This window comes from Sebastes umbrosus, chromosome 5 (genome assembly GCF_015220745.1).
Source record: "Sebastes umbrosus isolate fSebUmb1 chromosome 5, fSebUmb1.pri, whole genome shotgun sequence".
In the NCBI taxonomy this organism is placed as follows: Eukaryota; Metazoa; Chordata; class Actinopteri; order Perciformes; family Sebastidae; genus Sebastes; species Sebastes umbrosus.
In genome coordinates, this window is record NC_051273.1 from 25,868,878 (window position 1) to 25,887,433 (window position 18,556).

An 18,556-nucleotide genomic window follows, 5' to 3' on the forward strand; every position below is an offset into this window, starting at 1 on the left:
GAAAAGTATTTTGTAGAGTATTTTCTCATTTTAAGAACTTGAGTGCAAAATGAATATTACAGTTTTAAGTGAAATTATAGATAAATAAATAAATAAATAAATAAGCGCCTACATTGCCATAGAAATTATATAGAAAAATATATATCATATGGACAATTTTATATTATTTTGATTATCATATTTCCCAGCCCTATCTTTGGGTTTTCGACTGTTTGGTCGGACAAAAATAAAAATACATCCTAAGGTGCTGGGACAGGCATTTTTCACTTTTTCTGTTTTCCCCCATCTGTTGTACAGCTGGAATAATAAGACATTTTGACAAGACATTGAGAGTAGATATCTTGATAAAATTATTCTCTTCAAAACATGCAGAAACCTGCCATCCAGTCAGTTAAGTTGCATTTAGTTTACATTAGAGCTGCAACAATTAATCGATTCATCGATTAGTAGTTAACTATTAAATTAATCCTCAACTATTTTGATACTCGATTAATCGGTTTGAGTAATGTTTTAAGAAAAAAAAAAATCTAAATTCTCTGATTGCAGCTTCTTAAATGTGAATATTTTCTGGTTTCTTTATTCTATGACAGTAAACTGAATATCTTTGAGTTGTGGGCAAAATAAGACATTTGCCATCATTGGCTTTGGGAAACACTGATCCACATTTTCCACCATTTTCAGACATTTTATAGACCAAACTAATCGATTAATCAAGAAAATAATTAACAGATTAATCGACAATTAAAATAATAGTTTGAGTAACATTGATACTTATTACAGCAGCAGATACAACAAAATACATAATTGCTTTGAATTAAAGTACGCAACACTTCATCATCTGGACTCAGAAGCGGATACTCAGCGCCTCCTCACAGCTGGGACAAAGATGTCACTCAGGGGACAAATGCAGATTAACTGCACCTCTGGGCCTCAAAGAAAAACAGGAAACTTTTCAGCACACAGCAGAACAGCAAACACCCACGGCTTACCGAAGAAAGGCCAGAGATCTGAGGAAAAATTTTAAAATATTTGATTGAAATCATTTTTTTCCCCTCATCTCAGAAGGAGGTCTGGGACCACACATCTCTCCGGCAGCAGCAGCAGCAGCAGCAGCAAGGTGAACCAGAGGCAGCCGCCGCCGCCGCCGCCGCTGCTGCTTGAAGATGCATCAATTGCCAATAATAGCTCTCTGGAGGGTCAGAGGTCAAACAACTGAAAACGAAATTCCCAGCAAATCATGAATCTGCCTTGAGGGATGGGAACTGAACACTTAACATGCCAGCAGTCAAACGGCCCATGGATGACCAATCCTGGCCCACCAATCACAACACAGGGTGAGAGGTCAAACTGCTCTGTTAAGGCCAGGCAGGTATTAGGGGCATCTTGGGAATAAGAAAGGGACACATGCTGTCAGACAGCTGGCAAAACAGTTAAGAATATATATTCCACTTGTAAAACAATTTGGTGTCAATACATGACACCTAAGCCAGGAGGTTAGCTGACATAAATTACTGGAATTACTGGTATAAACTGGGGACCAATAGCGGTGAAATTCACACGCCACTAATTTCTTTAACGCAACTTACGATATTTAGGTTGTAGCGGGCTCAGCTTTAAAGCTAGAGTGAAGATACTGACATCATGTGAAACTAGAAAAACCTAATGAATCCATTGGTACCAACCATGTCATAGTAGCTTGCCACGGAGGAGGTTACATAACGCTCCAAAGTTACGCCAGATTTTTGCGGTGAAAATATGGCATGTCCATTTTCAAATGGGGTCCCTTAACCTCTGACCTCCAGATATGTGAATGAAAATGGGTTCTATGGGTACCCACGAGTCTCCCCTTTACAGACATGCCCACTTTATGATAATCACATGCAGTTTGGGGGCAAGTCATAGTCAAGTCAGCACACTGACACACTGACAGCTGTTGTTGCCTGTTGGGCTGCAGTTTGCCATGTTATGATTTGAGCATATTGTTTTATACTAAATGCAGTACCTGTGAGGGTTTCTGGACAATATCTGTCATTGTTTTGTGTTGTTAATTGATTTACATACATACATTTGCATAAAGCAGCATATTTGCCCACTCCCATGTTGATAAGAGTATTAAATACTTGACAAATCTCCCTTTAAGGTACATTTTGAACAGATAAAAAAATGCGATTTATGTGAAATATTTTAATTGATTGAGCCCTAGTTTGAACACATGATAACGTTAAATGTGACCTTTTCCCAATACTTGTGCATTCTCAAACTGATCATAATGTAACGCAATGCACCTCCCGTGTTGAAGTCCTCAGCACGAGAGCTAGTTAACGTTGGCTGTTAGCAGCCAGTGGGCAGCACAGTCCTGCATGGAGCTAACAGCTAACGTTAACTAGCTCTCATCCGGCAGATTTCAACACAGATTTGTTGTTCATTGAAGCATTTGCTTCGATAGTCGGTGTACTGTGTCCCAGACACATTCGATATCATCCCTGGGACGACGGGATGTCGTCAGTCTCGAGCCCTGACGGTACCTGCGGTACCAAAGAATGTACACTCACCGGCCACTTTATTAGGCACACTTGTTCAATTGCTTGTTAACACAAATAGCTAATCAGCCAATCACATGGCAGCAACTCAATGCATTTAGGCATCTAGACGTGGTGAAGACGACTTGCTGAAGTTCAAACCGAGCATCAGAATGGGGAAGAAAGGGGATTTAAGTGACTTTGAACGTGGCATGGTTGTTGGTACCAGACGGGCTGGTCTGAGTATTTCAAAAACTGCTGATCTACTGGGATTTTCACGCACAACCATCTCTAGGGTTTACAGAGAATGGTCCGAAAAAGAGAAAATATCCAGTGAGTGGCAGTTGTGTGGACAGAAATGCCTTGTTGATGTCAGAGGTCAGAGGAGAATGGGCAGAGTGGTTCGAGATGATAGAAAGGCAACAGTAACTCAAATAACCACTCGTTACAACCAAGGTATGCAGAATACCATCTCTGAACGCACAACACGTCGAACCTTGAAGCAGATGGGCTACAGCAGCAGAAGACCACCCGGTACTAGCAAGGTGTACCTAATAAAGTGGCCGGTGAGTGTATATCGCCAAGACGTGAAAGTCAATTGTTTGTTCCATTGCAACATCAGTGCCCAGCAGCAGCGCTACGCTTCCGCCATTTAGGACTGAAAGCGACTACCGGATGACAATAAAACAACCGCCTAAAAAGTGCCAAAAAGATGTATGAAGAAAATGATTTATATTCTATGTCATATTCTACCAAAATGACCTGTTTTGAACAATAAAATATTATAAAGCGGAGTTTCGTCTCTTTGCTTCTATACTCTTTGACGATAGCTGCGATGCTGTAGAAAAACGAGCACCATTGCGTTTTTAAAAAATGTTGGCATCGATTTGGTACCGAAGCATCGGTTCTCGTGACATCCCTCGTATAAATTGCATTATTATATGATGGCAAGCAGGCTCAAAGTGGTCTCTAAACCAAACTAAGAGCTCGTCCACTCAACAAGTTCCCCCAGGAACCACCGGACCACACATACAAAACGAGTGCTAAAGAAAGGCTTTCGTTGGCCCCCACAGGTGTGACATGATGGTGGTAAAGAAGGTCATGGCTGCTTCTCTGACTATTGTCATGCTGACAGACTTGGCAGGAGATGAAATATGGACGGAAGCAGCAGGAGGGGGCATGTGGCATTTTTGGTTGGTGGACCACCCAGAATTTATTGTTAAAACCTGTTGGAAACAACAACAATCACACCTTTGTTATCACAGTGAGGTCAAATGTAATCATCAGTTCACTAGAACTGAGAGCGAGACAGTTGAAGCTGTCCAGAACATGATGGCCAGTTGGCGAGCACTTTGGATGGATATGATGAAAAGATGTCTTGCAACAAGATACAACCGCTACAGCTGAGTCTGTCCTGGAGCGTTCAGGTGCAGAGACACGTCACTGCATGAAGGACTATCAACAGATCTACAGACTTTATGCATATGACAGACACAGGCCTCTACTATCTTTTAAAATCCACCACCACCCTCACATGTGAGTCAGAGAACAACATTAAACAGTCATAAAGTAAATATGTGTTGACACTTAGAGACGGTTTAGTGAAGACGGTGAACATGAGCTGGCAGGTGGGACGAGACTAGACAAGCCCGATGTTTAGGGAAGAAACAGTGACCTAAAACTACTCATGGCATTCCTCAGAGACACTCACACACTAACACAAAACATCCTCCTCCGTCTGGGGGGAGGGGGGGAAGAGGTTAAAAAGGAGACGGAGCAAAACAAGTCAACTCCTTCCTTTATGTGTCTGGAAAATCTTGAAAGCCCAACAGACAAAGACATGCACACACCCTCCGTCAGGGGAGCAGTGTTACCCTACAATGAGGAGGCCACGGCTGCACCTTAACCACATGATTGGGTCTTTTGAACTTCTCCTTGGGAATTATGTAAACCCGAACATGGAGGACAGTTATTTCCCACAGCACAAACGGCCACTTATTCGCTGTGTGTTTTCCAAAACACGCAAAGCCGGGTGAGGAATGTGAGAGTTGCAAGTAGATGTGAAAGTGACTATTTACATTAACAGTACGACGGACTGCAGACCTGTTCCAAGGTGCAGATTCCCCTCCTCTTGCCCAATGCATGATGGGATAGGCTCCAGAGAAGAAATAGATAAGAACAAGTACAGTATAAGAAATAGATAGATGGATGGATTTGCAACCTTCTGGGTTCAACATCATAATGCTCCACTTATGTGGCATTCACACAAAACGCAAAGCAAACTTTTATTACATATAAAGTTAGTGCAAAGAGGGGAATAGACTCGCAAATGGTGCAAACGACGCGACACAAAAGAAGTTGAAATATTTCAACTCGAGCAAGAAATTCACGTGACTCTGTGTCTCTCTATCAGAGATTCTCCTGTCCTGTCTTGACAAAGCATGAATTCAGACTTTTTACAAATTTGCATCATCATCATTTCGGCATTTGTTTGATCCATTTATTGCAATTAAATCACAGCACAATCTGTTCATTTGGGTTCATACCGCTGTAGTAAAACCAGATTATTTCAACTCACGTGTGACTTGCTAGATACAGTGAACACAGCTCAGTGAAATTCACAGAGTGCCGCTGGGTGATGCTACGGTGTTTGGTTTTCTGACGTTATCTGGGACTTCCACAACATGTGCAAAGCACCAATAGTGTTTATTTTTCGGTCATAGTTGATAAAACGTTGTTGGTATCTACATGGAAGTAAGTCCCTCCTTCTCTCCGGCACGTCTTGCGCGGGTGACGCAAATGAGCACAAATGATCCCGGTGGTCAAACTTGCGTTTGGTTTGCTTCGTGTTTGGTGTGAAAACCTCTCATTATATACCTTCTTTCTGGATACTTTAGTTTATAACACAGTCAAAAAGCATTCATTGGAAAATATGATGAAAAAAACTGCACTTGTCAACAAGAAACAAACTGACTTAAAGTGTATTACTTAAGTGTGTAAAAGTACACAGTGGCAACCAGAGACGCAGACAGGTTGCGTCACTAAATAACAAGAGTTTTGTTTCCTCAGAATGAGAGTCAGCAGTCAGCCGTACCAGGAGAACGGGGAGCAGTGCCGACTCACTGTCTAATAAACTGTAATCTCATTAGACCTCTAACGGGCTCTAGCCTGGATTTAGACAGCAAGGAGGGAGGAGGTACATGGCAGAAATATGGGAAAGAATACAGCTTGTGTCTCATAAGAGAAAATTACAGGTGGCTTCAAAAACTCCCGTGACACGCAGAGTCCAGAGGCCGGTCTACTTGTAGACCTCCGTGGGAAACACAGAGGAGGCAGGAGAAGAAGTGTGAGCGTGTTGAGAGAGCAGGAATGAAACAGACCAAAGCGCTCTTGAAAAAAATTCCCAGTGGAAAGCGGTAAGTACGTGTTTGCCAGAGTGTGGGCTGTGTGTGAGGGTGTAATGACGGGGTTGTGTCGCGCAGGCAGAGGTCAGCAAGTCGGCCAAGAGGAAAGGCCTTCGACAACAATATGATGTCATCAAAGAGGGCCGGCGTGACTCATCGACCTCAGACGAGGGAGGCGCACAGGAATTTTAATGAGATACCTCCACATGAGGAACCCATAAACAAGCATTCTTCTTCTCTGAAGAAAATAAATCTAAACTACAAAGAGATACCACAACCTTATTATAAAAATAAACTAAAAACATTGTGGGTACCATTAAGACATGTTCCTTCAATCAGCTGCAAATAACACCAAATTAAATTTAGCTTCCTGTTTGTTTGAATCAATCTGAAGATAATGACAAGTAATGGCAGGTGGAGGGGGCCATAAGTGGCCTATAAAAAGGAAGAAAAAAAACTTTCCTAGGATAAAGCTCTCATTACCAAACACGAGACAATGACCCAATTACATCCCCAAGAGCTGATGAAAAAATAGCGTCTCATTTCCCATCAACTAAACACACACAGACAGACACACGTACCAACACGCTTGAGTGTTAATCAAAGCCTTAATACACAAGTGTTATTGCATATATTAGAGCTGTAAATGTAACCTAAACTGTAGCTAATGCACAACATGATTAAAAATTAACAGGACGAGACAGAAATTATCATAAAAGAAACTCTATTTTGAGTCTCAGCTCTCCAGTAGTGTTGCACGGTATACCGATGCTTGAAAGGTAGCGTGATACCCCCTCATCACTCAATCATCTTCAACCTCCTATCCGGGGTCGGGTCGCGGGGGCAACAGCTCCAGCATGGGACCCCAAACTTCCTTTTCCCGGGCCACATTAACCAGCTCTGACTGGGGGATCCCGAGGCGTTCCCAGGCCAGTGTGGAGATATAATCTCTCCACCTAGTCCTGGGTCTTCCCCGTGGTCTCCTCCCAGCTGGTCGTGCCTGGAACACCTCCTAAAGGAGGCGCCCGAGGGGCGTTACTAAGACGCTCAAACCACCTCAGCTGGCTCCTTTCAACGCAAAAGGAGTAGCCGCTCTACTCCGAGTATCTCACGGATGACTGAGCTTCTCAGCCTATCTCTAAGGGAGACACCAGCCACCCACCTGAGGAAACCCATTTCGGTCGCTTGTACCCATGATCTAGTTCTTTGGGTCATGACCCAGCCCTCATGACCATAGGTGAGAGTAGGAATGAAGGTTCACCAGTATCGAGAGGATCGAGAGCTTTGCCTTCCAGCTCAGCTCTCTTTTCGTCACAACGGTGCGGTAAAGCGAATGCAGTACCGCCCCCCCGCTGCTTCGATTCTCCGGCCAATCTCACGTTCCATAGTCCCCTCACTCGCGAACAAGACCTCGAGGTATTTGAACTCCTTCACTAGGGGTAAGGACTCATTCCCTCGCAATACCCTGTCTTAAAAACAGTATGATACTCTGTTTTATTAGTACCGGTACTTTAAGAACGACAGTGTTTTAATACAAGCCGGGAGTGAAGTCGATGTGCGACAGCGCGTGTGCAGCGCTCTGCTTTAGACTCTCCGCCTTTACTGTAACTGATGTGCCAGCGGGGACGCTGTTTTACAAAAAAAAATCCTTATTAAACGTTGTTTAATAAGTGGTATCAGAATCAGAAATACTTTGTTGTTTCCTTATAAAAAAAAAGATGTTTTCCTGTACTTATGTATACAAAGTCTTTTTCTTTTTCTTTAATGTGAAAACTAATAAACAGTGGAAACAAATAAATACTTTATTGATCCCCAGGGGGGAAAACACAGTTGTTCCATTTTAGAATAAACATATATCTAAACATGGAGAAGTTATAAGAAAAATATAAATAAGAAATAAAAAGGGATAATATGCATGTATGTGTGCATTATCAAAAATAAATGCAAATATAAAATGAACTATCAAAGAACACAATAAATACCATTTCATTTTTTTTAATTAATGTATTTTAACATTTTTAATTATTAAAAAAATAATCATTTTAATAATAATAATTTTTTCCATGTTCTGCCATCTATTATTCCTAACTTATATTACTTTTCCTGATGTTTTAGATTTTTGTCGTGGTATCATTTCAGTATCGGTGTCGAGATATTTAGGCAGGGTATCATATCGAAGTCAGAATTTTGGTATTGTGACAACACTAGCGGTTAATGCACAAGATCCCTAAAACTGAACAACACAGAAATGAACATAAAAGAAACTATTTTGAGTCTCAGCTCTCCCAAGGACCGCAATGATAATTGAAGATATCCGCAGAAAGCTCTCTCTAATTCTTCTCCCCGACTCCGACCCCTGACCGCCCACCGTGGCTCCTGACCCCTGACCTTTGACTCCCAGACAGCTCCAACGGCTTTACTCACTCACTCTCACGCAAAAATACCACCGAGCTATCTGTTCTCAATCTGTGTGAACAAAATACTACGTTATATGAGTCAACAAGGGCAAGAGGAAGACAAAACATCCATGTAACGCAGCACCATGGAGGTGAGTCATCAACCCCACAGTGACGGGGCCAGACAACCACAGACCTTTTCACTCCTCCCTTGTCAAAAGAAACGCCGCGGCAGAGTGTCAAACAACTGCTGCAACCCTGGAGATGGTGAGGAGGAGGGAGGAGGAGGGGGGAGGAAAGCTAAACATTTGTCCCTTTTGGTCCCGACGCCTTCACTTAACACTCATCAGCTTCTGTTGCTGCTACCCTTCCACACTCTCAATTTCTCTACGCGTGTCGGTCCGTCAGTGAGATCAGAGGGGAACCCGTAACAAAACCCTGTTGTGCATCTGTCAGGCCGCCCCCCCGTCCCCCCTCCCAGCTGTAGAAGAATTGGAGGTGCTTGAACAGGGTCACGACGGCACCAGAGGAGCTGCTACAAGCTTTGAGGTACCCCAGAAATCGGGGGACAGACGACGAACAATGAAGAAGTGGGACTGAGGGTGTCACCCGAGGGCAGTGAAGCGTCCAGTCCCCATGGAGGACAGGCCACAGATCAGACCGGCCAATCAGCAACGGCTTTGATCTCTGTCTTTTTATGTCCTGAAAACGCTACACCTGCACGGCCATGGCTTTTCTTGTTCCCTGTCATCAGCTGAATGCCTGAGGAGTGGACGGCGGCTTGAGAGACGCCGTTAGTCAATAACATGATGGCTGGAAATGCACGGAAAATAGGAAACGACTTTTGAATGCACTTCACACACTCAGACAAAACCAGGGGCGATTTTAGACTCCTTTTAGGGGTGCTCACGCACACCTATCAAACCCTCTGAGACCTGACATTACTGTCTTTAAGAGGTTCTAGCGGGTTCAGTTTTAAAGCTAGAGTGAAGATCCTGGCATCATATGAAACTAGAAAGGAAGTCCCAGATACGTCAGAAAACCGCCACAACATCGCCCGGCGGCACTCGGTGAGTTTCACTGAGCTGTATTCACTGTTTCTAGCAAGTCACACGTGGGCTGAAATAATCTGGTTTACTACAGCGGTATGAATCCAAAACAAACTGATTTAATTGCAATAAACGGATCAAACAAATGCCGAAATAACTACATAATCATGCTGATTTGTAAAAAGTTTGAATTCAAACTTTGTCAAGTCTTTCCGCAAGACGACAAGCAAACAACTTTAAAAATGCTTGTTTTCTGAATGGAGTTCTGCTCGATCAGATGTAGCTGATCCATCAACTCTCAAAATAACGTCATCTAGGCATAAATACGGCAGCATTATGCCCATTAAGAAACATTATTGTTAATACCGTAGACAGTCTGTGGTTTATACATATACTAGGCCTGTCAAATTTAACGCGATAATAATAACACATTAACGCAAATTAGCCCTCTAACGTTCGATTTTGTGAACTTTTAAAGGTTCAAAGGTTATTATTTAAACAGGTTTCTTATCCAGTGTTCTTTATAAAGTCCTAATGTTACAAACTCCAGTACAGCAGTTGGCGGTATGCACCTTTAAAGTTGGTAGTCCACCAGTAAAGTAGTGACTTTCATGATGGCGCAGCTAGAATAGATATAGATATATGCATGAATAATAGAATGTCTGCAATATATTCCTTTATATTTTTGTTCATATTATGAAATGTCATCTGGCACCTGAATTTTGTGTTTTCCTTTACATAAATAAGACATTTCCACCATAACTTGATGCAGAAAAGGCATATATTGATGCATAAAAATTCACCAGAATGCAGGAAATTAAAGGTCCCATATTGTAAAAAGTGAGATTTTCATGTCTTTTATATTATAAAGCAGGTTGAAGTGATATATAAATACTGTGAAAGTATCAAAACGCTCAATCCACGGATAAATACACACAGCCCGTATTTAAAAATTGTGCATTTGAAACAAGCTGTCAGGATTTCTGTGCATTTGATATGTCACAAATATACAATATTTAGACCATTACACAGTTTTAAACGTAAACATTCTAAATGTGTCCCAGTTTATTTCCTGTTGCAGTGTATGTAACTAACATCAGCTGACAGGAAGTAAACATGGACCCAAACTGTTGCCTAGCAGCGCAATTCCGGTATATTCAAGCAGACAGTACGAGGAAAATAAAGTGTTTTTTAACATTACAGCATGTAAACATGTTTTAGTAGAAACACAAAATACAAGTATGAACCTGAAAATGAGCACGATATGGGACCTTTAAGTTTTTGACACTCAAAATTTCCTGGGAGACGACCTCCAGACAATGTTGATGTGAAAACTACGCCTTGGACTTTACACGTCACATACTCATCGGGGGGCTGTTCCCCACTAAAGGTCGCATCCTAGAATCACCTCTGGACAAAACATCTTCATACACTACTGTGTGTTCATGGGGGAGGATTGAACCCTCTACGCCTTACACACTGAGGGATTATAATCTACTGTCAATCTCAATAACCACAACAGAGGTGAAATAATGTGGTCGTTTCGAGTGTCCACCTCTTTATCTCCAACAAACAGGCTTTTCACAATCGAGGGGAAATTCCAACAATGCACACAAACAGCTTTGAAACGAGCACGAATCCTCTGAAGTGATACTACAGCAAATGAGGCGGGTCCCCCAGTAGCGATTTACAGCGAGTTTCTCTGATCTTCGTACCTGCGTGGCTCGGCAGACACATTATCAGCTCTTTGACATTCCAGTGATTCTACACAGGACCTTGACATCTTTTCATCTACCTTTATCCTCCCGACGTGGAGACCATAGGAGCTCAACGAGGGGCCCGCAGGGGTTTACACTTTTATGCTTTTGCCTTCACATTTTTTTGGAGCCAGATTTTCAATTTACAATAATGTTAGCGCAACACCATCACAAATACTACTATAAGGATCATAAGAATCTTGATAATTAAGAGTACCAAGATTTACTTTTTTTCTGTTATGTGCTGATATTATAATTCCACACCAAATAGTCTGGGCAGCTCAGAGAAAGTAGCACATTCATTTCACACATAAGTGTGATTTTGAGGGATTTTTTTTCCAACTAATACAAAGCAGCAGTTATATACTGAGTATTGACCTTTCCCAGAGAAGTGTAAATAATAAAGAGCAGAGGTAAAGGTTCAATAAATGACATTAAAAATGGCACCAAATCAACGGTGACATCGGTTAGCCTCAGCTTGTGTTTTCATACTTAACCATTAGGACAAAACGATAAAATGAACCCATGTTTCCTTACAGAAGCTCATAGAAAGAGGAATTTAAGGTATTCTTTTCCTATTTCTAGGGCTGCCCTTGACACAGGAAATTCTTAGTCGACTAATACATACTTTGTCAACTAATCGATTAGTTGATTTAATCAACAGATCTGTAAAAACTGAGTTTCTCCAAAAAGAATCACACAAAAGCACCGATTTAAAAATAAGTCATTCAGCATGAAAAGAGCATAAAAAAAATTACTAATCCACTACAGAAATCAACCTAGTATAGTTACAGCAAACATTTTTAAGAATCTTTATAATCAAGAGACAATATATTTTTTTATAATCCCACACCAAATAGTCTGGCCAGCTCAGAGAAAGTAGCACATTCATTTCACACATAAGTGTGATTTTTAGTTGTGCTCATAAGTTTCTTAGAAATATGTCATTCAGCATGAAAAAAAACATAAAAGAGACTAAATATCAAGAAAAAGAGCAGTTTTTGTGAGAGGTAAAGGTTAAAAAAATCACGTTATTATGCCACCAAAACATTGTGTAAATCTGCAAGCAGCGATGAACGGGCCCTCGCATCTTCCTGTACATCGGGGGTACTGGTGAGACGCTGGTTGATGTCACCATCGCACACTGCATGCACGAGTCAAACGTTACTTCCTGTGTCCACCATGCGGCGCTACAGAACACGCACTTAACACGCATTATGTTGCCGTATATGACACGACATAAGTTTAATTAAAATCGAATGATGTTTGTCACACAAGGCGTACTTCCTGTTGCCAGTAGGTGGCGCATTACTATAACTCTATATAGAGAGGCGAAGTCCCGCCCCTTCCGGTGGAGCGCCATGGGAACTTATTTCGGAAAATATTTGAAATATGAACTGTAGTCAATGTTTGAATTGCGGCTGTGTCAGACTGTGAAAAAATGTAATTAGAAAGACGACACACGTCTCTCTCTCTCTCTGAAGCTACGATGCCTGTGTGTTTCCTACCGGGATGAACTCACACCAGCAAGGGGTCTGATCCTTCTATCTCTTCCCGGCTGATAAAAAGACCTCAGGTCAAATAACGTTTCATCTGTGCGTGGAGCATAAGTTAGCTAGCTAGCTAGTGTTGGTGACGTATGTTGTGCGAGACGAGAGACGTAGTTCACTGAGCGGTTTCACACTAAACTAAATGTTACTACGACAAAAGTGAGACTTGCAAAATTATCCTTTAAATTGACAAACATCATATGTGTGATGCATGGAGCAATTCAAACGGTATCAACAAAATATTTGTCTCTCTCCGTTGACTACCGTACATATTTTCTTATGAAATAAGGTCCCATGGTGGTCCACCGGAAGAGGAGAGACTTTGCCTCTCCATACTGACATGTAGACGTCCTCAGGCCAGGACTCTTATAATGCAGGTCAGATTTGAGGCAGATTTGGCAATGTACAGTAGAGTTACAATGGCTCCCTGTTTAATGGCGAAACACGCAAATTCTCCGCCTGTGTTTCCACATAATAACCATTAAGACAAAAACACTGACACACTAAAATCAACTTGTGTTTTCTTGGGCTTACAGAAGCTCACAGAAAGAGGAATCTAAGGTATTTTTTTCCTATTTCTCTGCGTTGGAAAGCTCATCTCTCTCTCATCTATTTAAATAAAACTGCAGCATTTCACAACTTTCTTCTGCTCCTCTAACTATACTTTACAACTCCTCTCAGTGCTGCAGATTAAACAACCACCCTGTAGTCCCGCCCTCCAGTTCTCACGTACATTCAAAAGCTACACTACAGCACGGATCTCAAGTGCAAGGAAGACTTTGGCATATGGCACTGTCAGCAATTAAGAAAGAACTCTTCTAACCGGGAAAAAACCCGGCTGCAGTCAGCACAGAGAGCAGCATCAACTGCTCTCACTCATTAGTAATGTTGGACTGCTAGTCAACCGGCTGGCTTTCGGATCACCATGATAACAGTTAATCCGCAGCAAAGATTAGAGAACCAGTAATGCAACATGCTGCTTTTAATCCACCACAGATTTTCCCTGTTTTGTTTCAGCTTGACCCAAACAATGGGAAACACAGACTCGTGCTCACTGATCCGAGTGCAGTCACAGTGAGTGTACACTAACCCGAACAAGGGTGCTCTTAGCCTGAGCTCGCTGGGGTTGTGCTCCCGGGGTGCCCTGGTCCCTGGTTCCACTGGTGTGCGGTCTGGCCACGGCTCCAGACGTACCATTTGTGCAGACCCCCGCCCCGGGACCGGCCCTCCGAGGCCTCTGCTTGATGCCGTCCAACAGGCGCACAAGGAGGATGTTGCTGGGGAGTTCGTCCACGGCACACTCCACCAACGTCCGGCACTCCGGGCAGCGCAGCTCTCCGCGTGAGCCCAGGATGCCTTGGAGACATCGGCGGCAGAAGGTGTGCTGACAGGGAAGGACCTTCGCCGTGGCGTCCAGCCGCTCCAGACAAACAGGGCACTCCAGCAAATCCAACAACACTGACTCGTCCATTCTCTCTCGTGTGTGCTCTGCCGCTACTTCAGCAGAAAAAACATGACGCTGATGAGGTTTCTGTTTGGAAGCAGGACCAGCGCTGTCACGTTACGCCCATACCTCGGCTGTGGCCATGGCATCTGCATCAGCTGTAGAACAGGGTCAAGACATGCAAATGAATCAACTGTTAGTGTTGTTGTGCATGCGGGAAATAGGTCATAGTAAGCATACAACAACAGACATCACATATGGCTGAAACTGTGCTTCAACTGTTGAGCTTGGGGAATGTTGCATTTCAGTAGTCACACTGACAAACTGACACAGTCACAACACATTTAATATTGTGATAATTATAAGTGATGAATTAGGATTAGGATTAGCTACTCTTCCTGGTCAACATGACAACAAATAAGTATCGCTGCAACTCACCATTATTTTCATTGTCGATTATTTCTTGATTAATCGATTAGTTGTTTGTAGGGCTGCACGATATGAGGAAAATATGCGATATGTAATAATTACGTTGCTGAATATCGTGATAACGAGATTACTTGTGGTAAATAAACAGATATTTAAGTGTACTCAGCTCTGCCTTTCTGCTGAATTTAGTATTCTGCTAAAATACAACAAATTGCTTGTTCAATTAAAGAAAATAAAAGGACAGGAAATTAATTCCACAATCCTTTAATGAACAAATTGAATACTGAACTAAAGAAAACTAAATGCACCAGCAAAAAAAAAGAATGAAAGTTACATTTTAAAGTGCAGTTTTCTACTGATACTCTCTTTAAACTAACTCAAAAAATCCCTGAGTACAATATCGCAGTCTTTTTCGATTTGTTTATTGCGCAAGTTGACATCGCGATAACAACAAAATAATATTGTTATTTTATTGTCATCGCGATTGGTCTATAAAATGTCAGAAAATAGTGAAAAAGGTTGATCAGTGTTTGTCCACAACTCAAAGATATTCCGTTTACTGTCATAGAGGAGTAAAGAAACTAGAACATATTCACATTTAAGAAGCTGCAATCAGAGAAATTAGATTTTTTTTCTTAAAAAATTACTCGAACCGATTAATTAATTATCAAAATAGTTGGCAATTCATTTAATAGTTGACAATTATTCCATTAATTGTTGCAGCTCTACAGTTCTCACTAGGGCTGCAACTAACGATTATTTTCATTATCGATTAATCTGCTGATAATGTTTTCCAGATTAATTGACCTTTAAAGGCTTTGAGGCCAATCAAAGGTCATTTCATTGAGAGAGCGTTCCTATTGGCTGTGCTCCGGCTGGTGGGCGGTGCTTGGTATTTCCTCAAAAGATCTCAACATGGCTGCCGGGTGACAAACTTTCTCATTTTACAGCTAAACAGTACTCTACAAGATGTTTCTGAAAACATTTGAGAAGAGAAATAGGCATTACAGTAACAGAATATTGATTCATATTTGATTAGCGCTGCCCAGTTTGCCCGTTTGATTGGCGTTCACGAGTGATTGACAGCTGCTCAGAGACGACAGACCCCAGATCAGCTCTTACTGCTTGTTTTCCTCCGGTCTGTGAAATCTTGCAGATGCCGTTAGGAGCACCGGAGGACACCAGAGGGACATGATTTTTTTTCAGATTACCTGTCTCATATACTACTGTCAGGATATAGTGACCGTTTTATAAAAATAACTTTTAATCATATATGCTCCATGCTTTGAGCATATTTTTTATACTAAATGCAGTACCTGTGAGGGTTTCTGGACAATATCTGTCATTGTTTTGTGTTGTTAATTGATTTGCAATAATAAATGTATACATAAATTTGCATAAAGCAGCATATTTGCCCAATCCCATGTTGATAAGAGTATTAAATACTTGAAAAATCTCCCTTTAAGGTACATTTTAAACAGATAAAAAGTGAGCTGACAACACTGCTGTTATTAGAGTAACGAATAAGGGATTAAAGTTAATCTTATTTACTCGACAGCAGATAATTACACCTTTAAACTGTGATCCTGTACAGTCATCATCATCTCCATCATCATCATCATCATCATCATCATCATCACCACAAAAGAGAGAGAGAAAGCTGCAGCAGTGAAAGACTGTGATTTATATTTCAGGAGGGAAAACATGCAGATAAATGTGTTAAAAATACTCAAGTAATCAACTCACTTTGTCTGGTGATTAATAATAAAAATACTACTATTAAACCAGCCTGGTGCAAACTGTCTTATAAGATCACTAGAAGACATTTTAATGATAAAAAAACAGATAAATGTGTCAAAAAGTGAAGTAATCAACTCACTTTATCTGGTGATTAATAATAAAAATCCTACTATTAGACCAGCTTATAGCAACCTGTCTTATAACATCACAATAAGACATTTTAATGATATAAAAACACATTTTTCACTGCTATAGTGTAACATTACTCCCCCAAAAAATGTCAATATTACGTAACAGCACGAAAAATGTGCTTGTGTAACTTTTTCTGACAGTAGTACTCAGTTAAAGTAGTTTTTGTTGAGCAATTACTAATTTAAAGTAAGTTTGCTTGCAAAAGGGGGATACTTTAAGGGTTGCCAGATTCTTTAACAAATATATTTTTTTTCAGCATTAATAACATGTTTTCTTTAACTTCTCAGACGACAGAAAATCATCTTTAACTCTTAAAAAATAAGTCCTCGATTACATTAAACTCAGCTTTATTATTATTATCATTATTGTTATTTTTATTATTATTATTATTATTAGCAGTAGTAGTAGTATTGTTTTATGGTGATGATGATGGTAATGGTTATTATTATTTCCTTATTATTATTATAATTATTAATATTATTATTATTATTATGTAAATTATTATTCCCTTATTGTTATTTTATTTATTTAGCATAGTTATTGAATTTATCAACATTATTATTATTAGTAATGGCATTTATTTATTAATTTACTTATTTATTTTACTTTATAATATAATTATTATTATTAGAAGTAGTAGTAGTAGTAGTACTAGTAGTAGTAGTAGTATTGTTTTATGGTGATGATGATGATTATTATTATTATTATTATTATGATAATCATAATTATAATTTTTACATAACGTAAAACTGTAAATGTAAATTATTATTTTCTTCTTATTATTATTTTATTGTTGTAGCCTAGTTGTTGAACTTATAAACATTATAACAGTTATAGTAGTAGTTTTTGTAAGTAAGTAAATTTGCTTGCAAAGGGGGGATACTTCAATGTTGCCACTTTAAGGGTTGCCAGATTCTTTAACAAATATAAGTTTTTTCAGCATTCGTACTTTTAATAACATGTTTTCTTTAACTTCTCAGACGACAGAAAATCACCTTTAACTCTTAAAAAATGAGTTTAAATGCAGCTTACCTCTTCCCGAACAGGACTCCTCCTCTTGTTGCCTCGTATCTCCCAGTTTTGTGCTAATGTTACTAGTTTACAGGCTGCTGTTGGAGAACAACACTAGAGCTTCTTCTCTGGAGGATTCAGCGGTTAGATACTCCTCTTCTCTCCGGAGATGAGGTCTCTTCAGACGGGTACAACGTGTAGTATAGATGTACTTCTGTCAGATACTGTAGTAAAAGCTAACATGAGAAAGGACACAACGGAACTCCGACCGCACCGAGCGCCATGCTAGAGGATCTGCTGCTAGTGGAGCCGCCGCTAGGCGCTGTAGGACGCTGGACGGTTACGAGCCGCTGCCTTCTGTTCTGTGACTGAATGCTGCTGGAAACAAGCACAGAGGGGGAGGGCGGAATGAGGCGTTCAGGGGCAGTCGGGAAAGAGGGAAACTGTAATGGGAGAGGGTTAGTAGTAAGGACACATCAACATAAACAAATGACCTACTACTTATTTATTATTACTTTTTTATTATTATTATTATTATTATTATTATTATTATTATTATTATTATTATTATTATTATTATTATTATTATTATTTTGTTATTAATTATTATTATTATTATTATTATTATTATTATCATTAATATTAATATTATTATTATTATGTAAATGTAAAACTGTAAATTATTATTCCCTTATTGTTATTTTATTTATGTAGCCTAGTTATTGAATTTATCAACATTATTATTATTAGTAGTAGTAGTAGTAGTATTGTTTTATGGTGATGATGATGATTACTATTATTATTATTATTAGTAGTAGTAGCAGTATAGTTTTATGGTGATTATGATGATGATGATGATTATAATTATTATGATTATGATTATGATTATGATTATTATTATAATTATTATTATTAGTAGTAGTAGTATAGTTTTATGGTGATTATGATGATGATTATTATTATTTCCTTATCATTATTATTATTATTAGTAGTAGTAGTAGTAGCAGTAGTAGTAGTAGTATTGTTTTATGATGATGATGATGATGATGATTATAATTATTATTA

At 40.0% G+C, this 18,556-nt stretch overlaps 1 protein-coding gene across 1 annotated transcript in view; it reads right to left on the reverse strand.

Moving 5' to 3' along the window:
- sh3rf1 (SH3 domain containing ring finger 1) overlaps positions 1 to 17,899 on the reverse strand; it is a 64,738-nt gene extending 46,839 nt beyond the window's left edge. Inside the window, exons 1-2 of the mRNA XM_037770079.1 lie at positions 17,513 to 17,899; positions 13,766 to 14,277 (exon numbers count right to left, since the gene is read on the reverse strand). Of these exons, the coding sequence (XP_037626007.1) occupies positions 13,766 to 14,146 (381 nt within the window). The 5' untranslated portion in view covers positions 14,147 to 14,277; positions 17,513 to 17,899. The remainder of the gene's footprint in view (positions 1 to 13,765; positions 14,278 to 17,512) is intronic.
- Between the last annotated feature and the right edge of the window lie 657 nt (positions 17,900 to 18,556).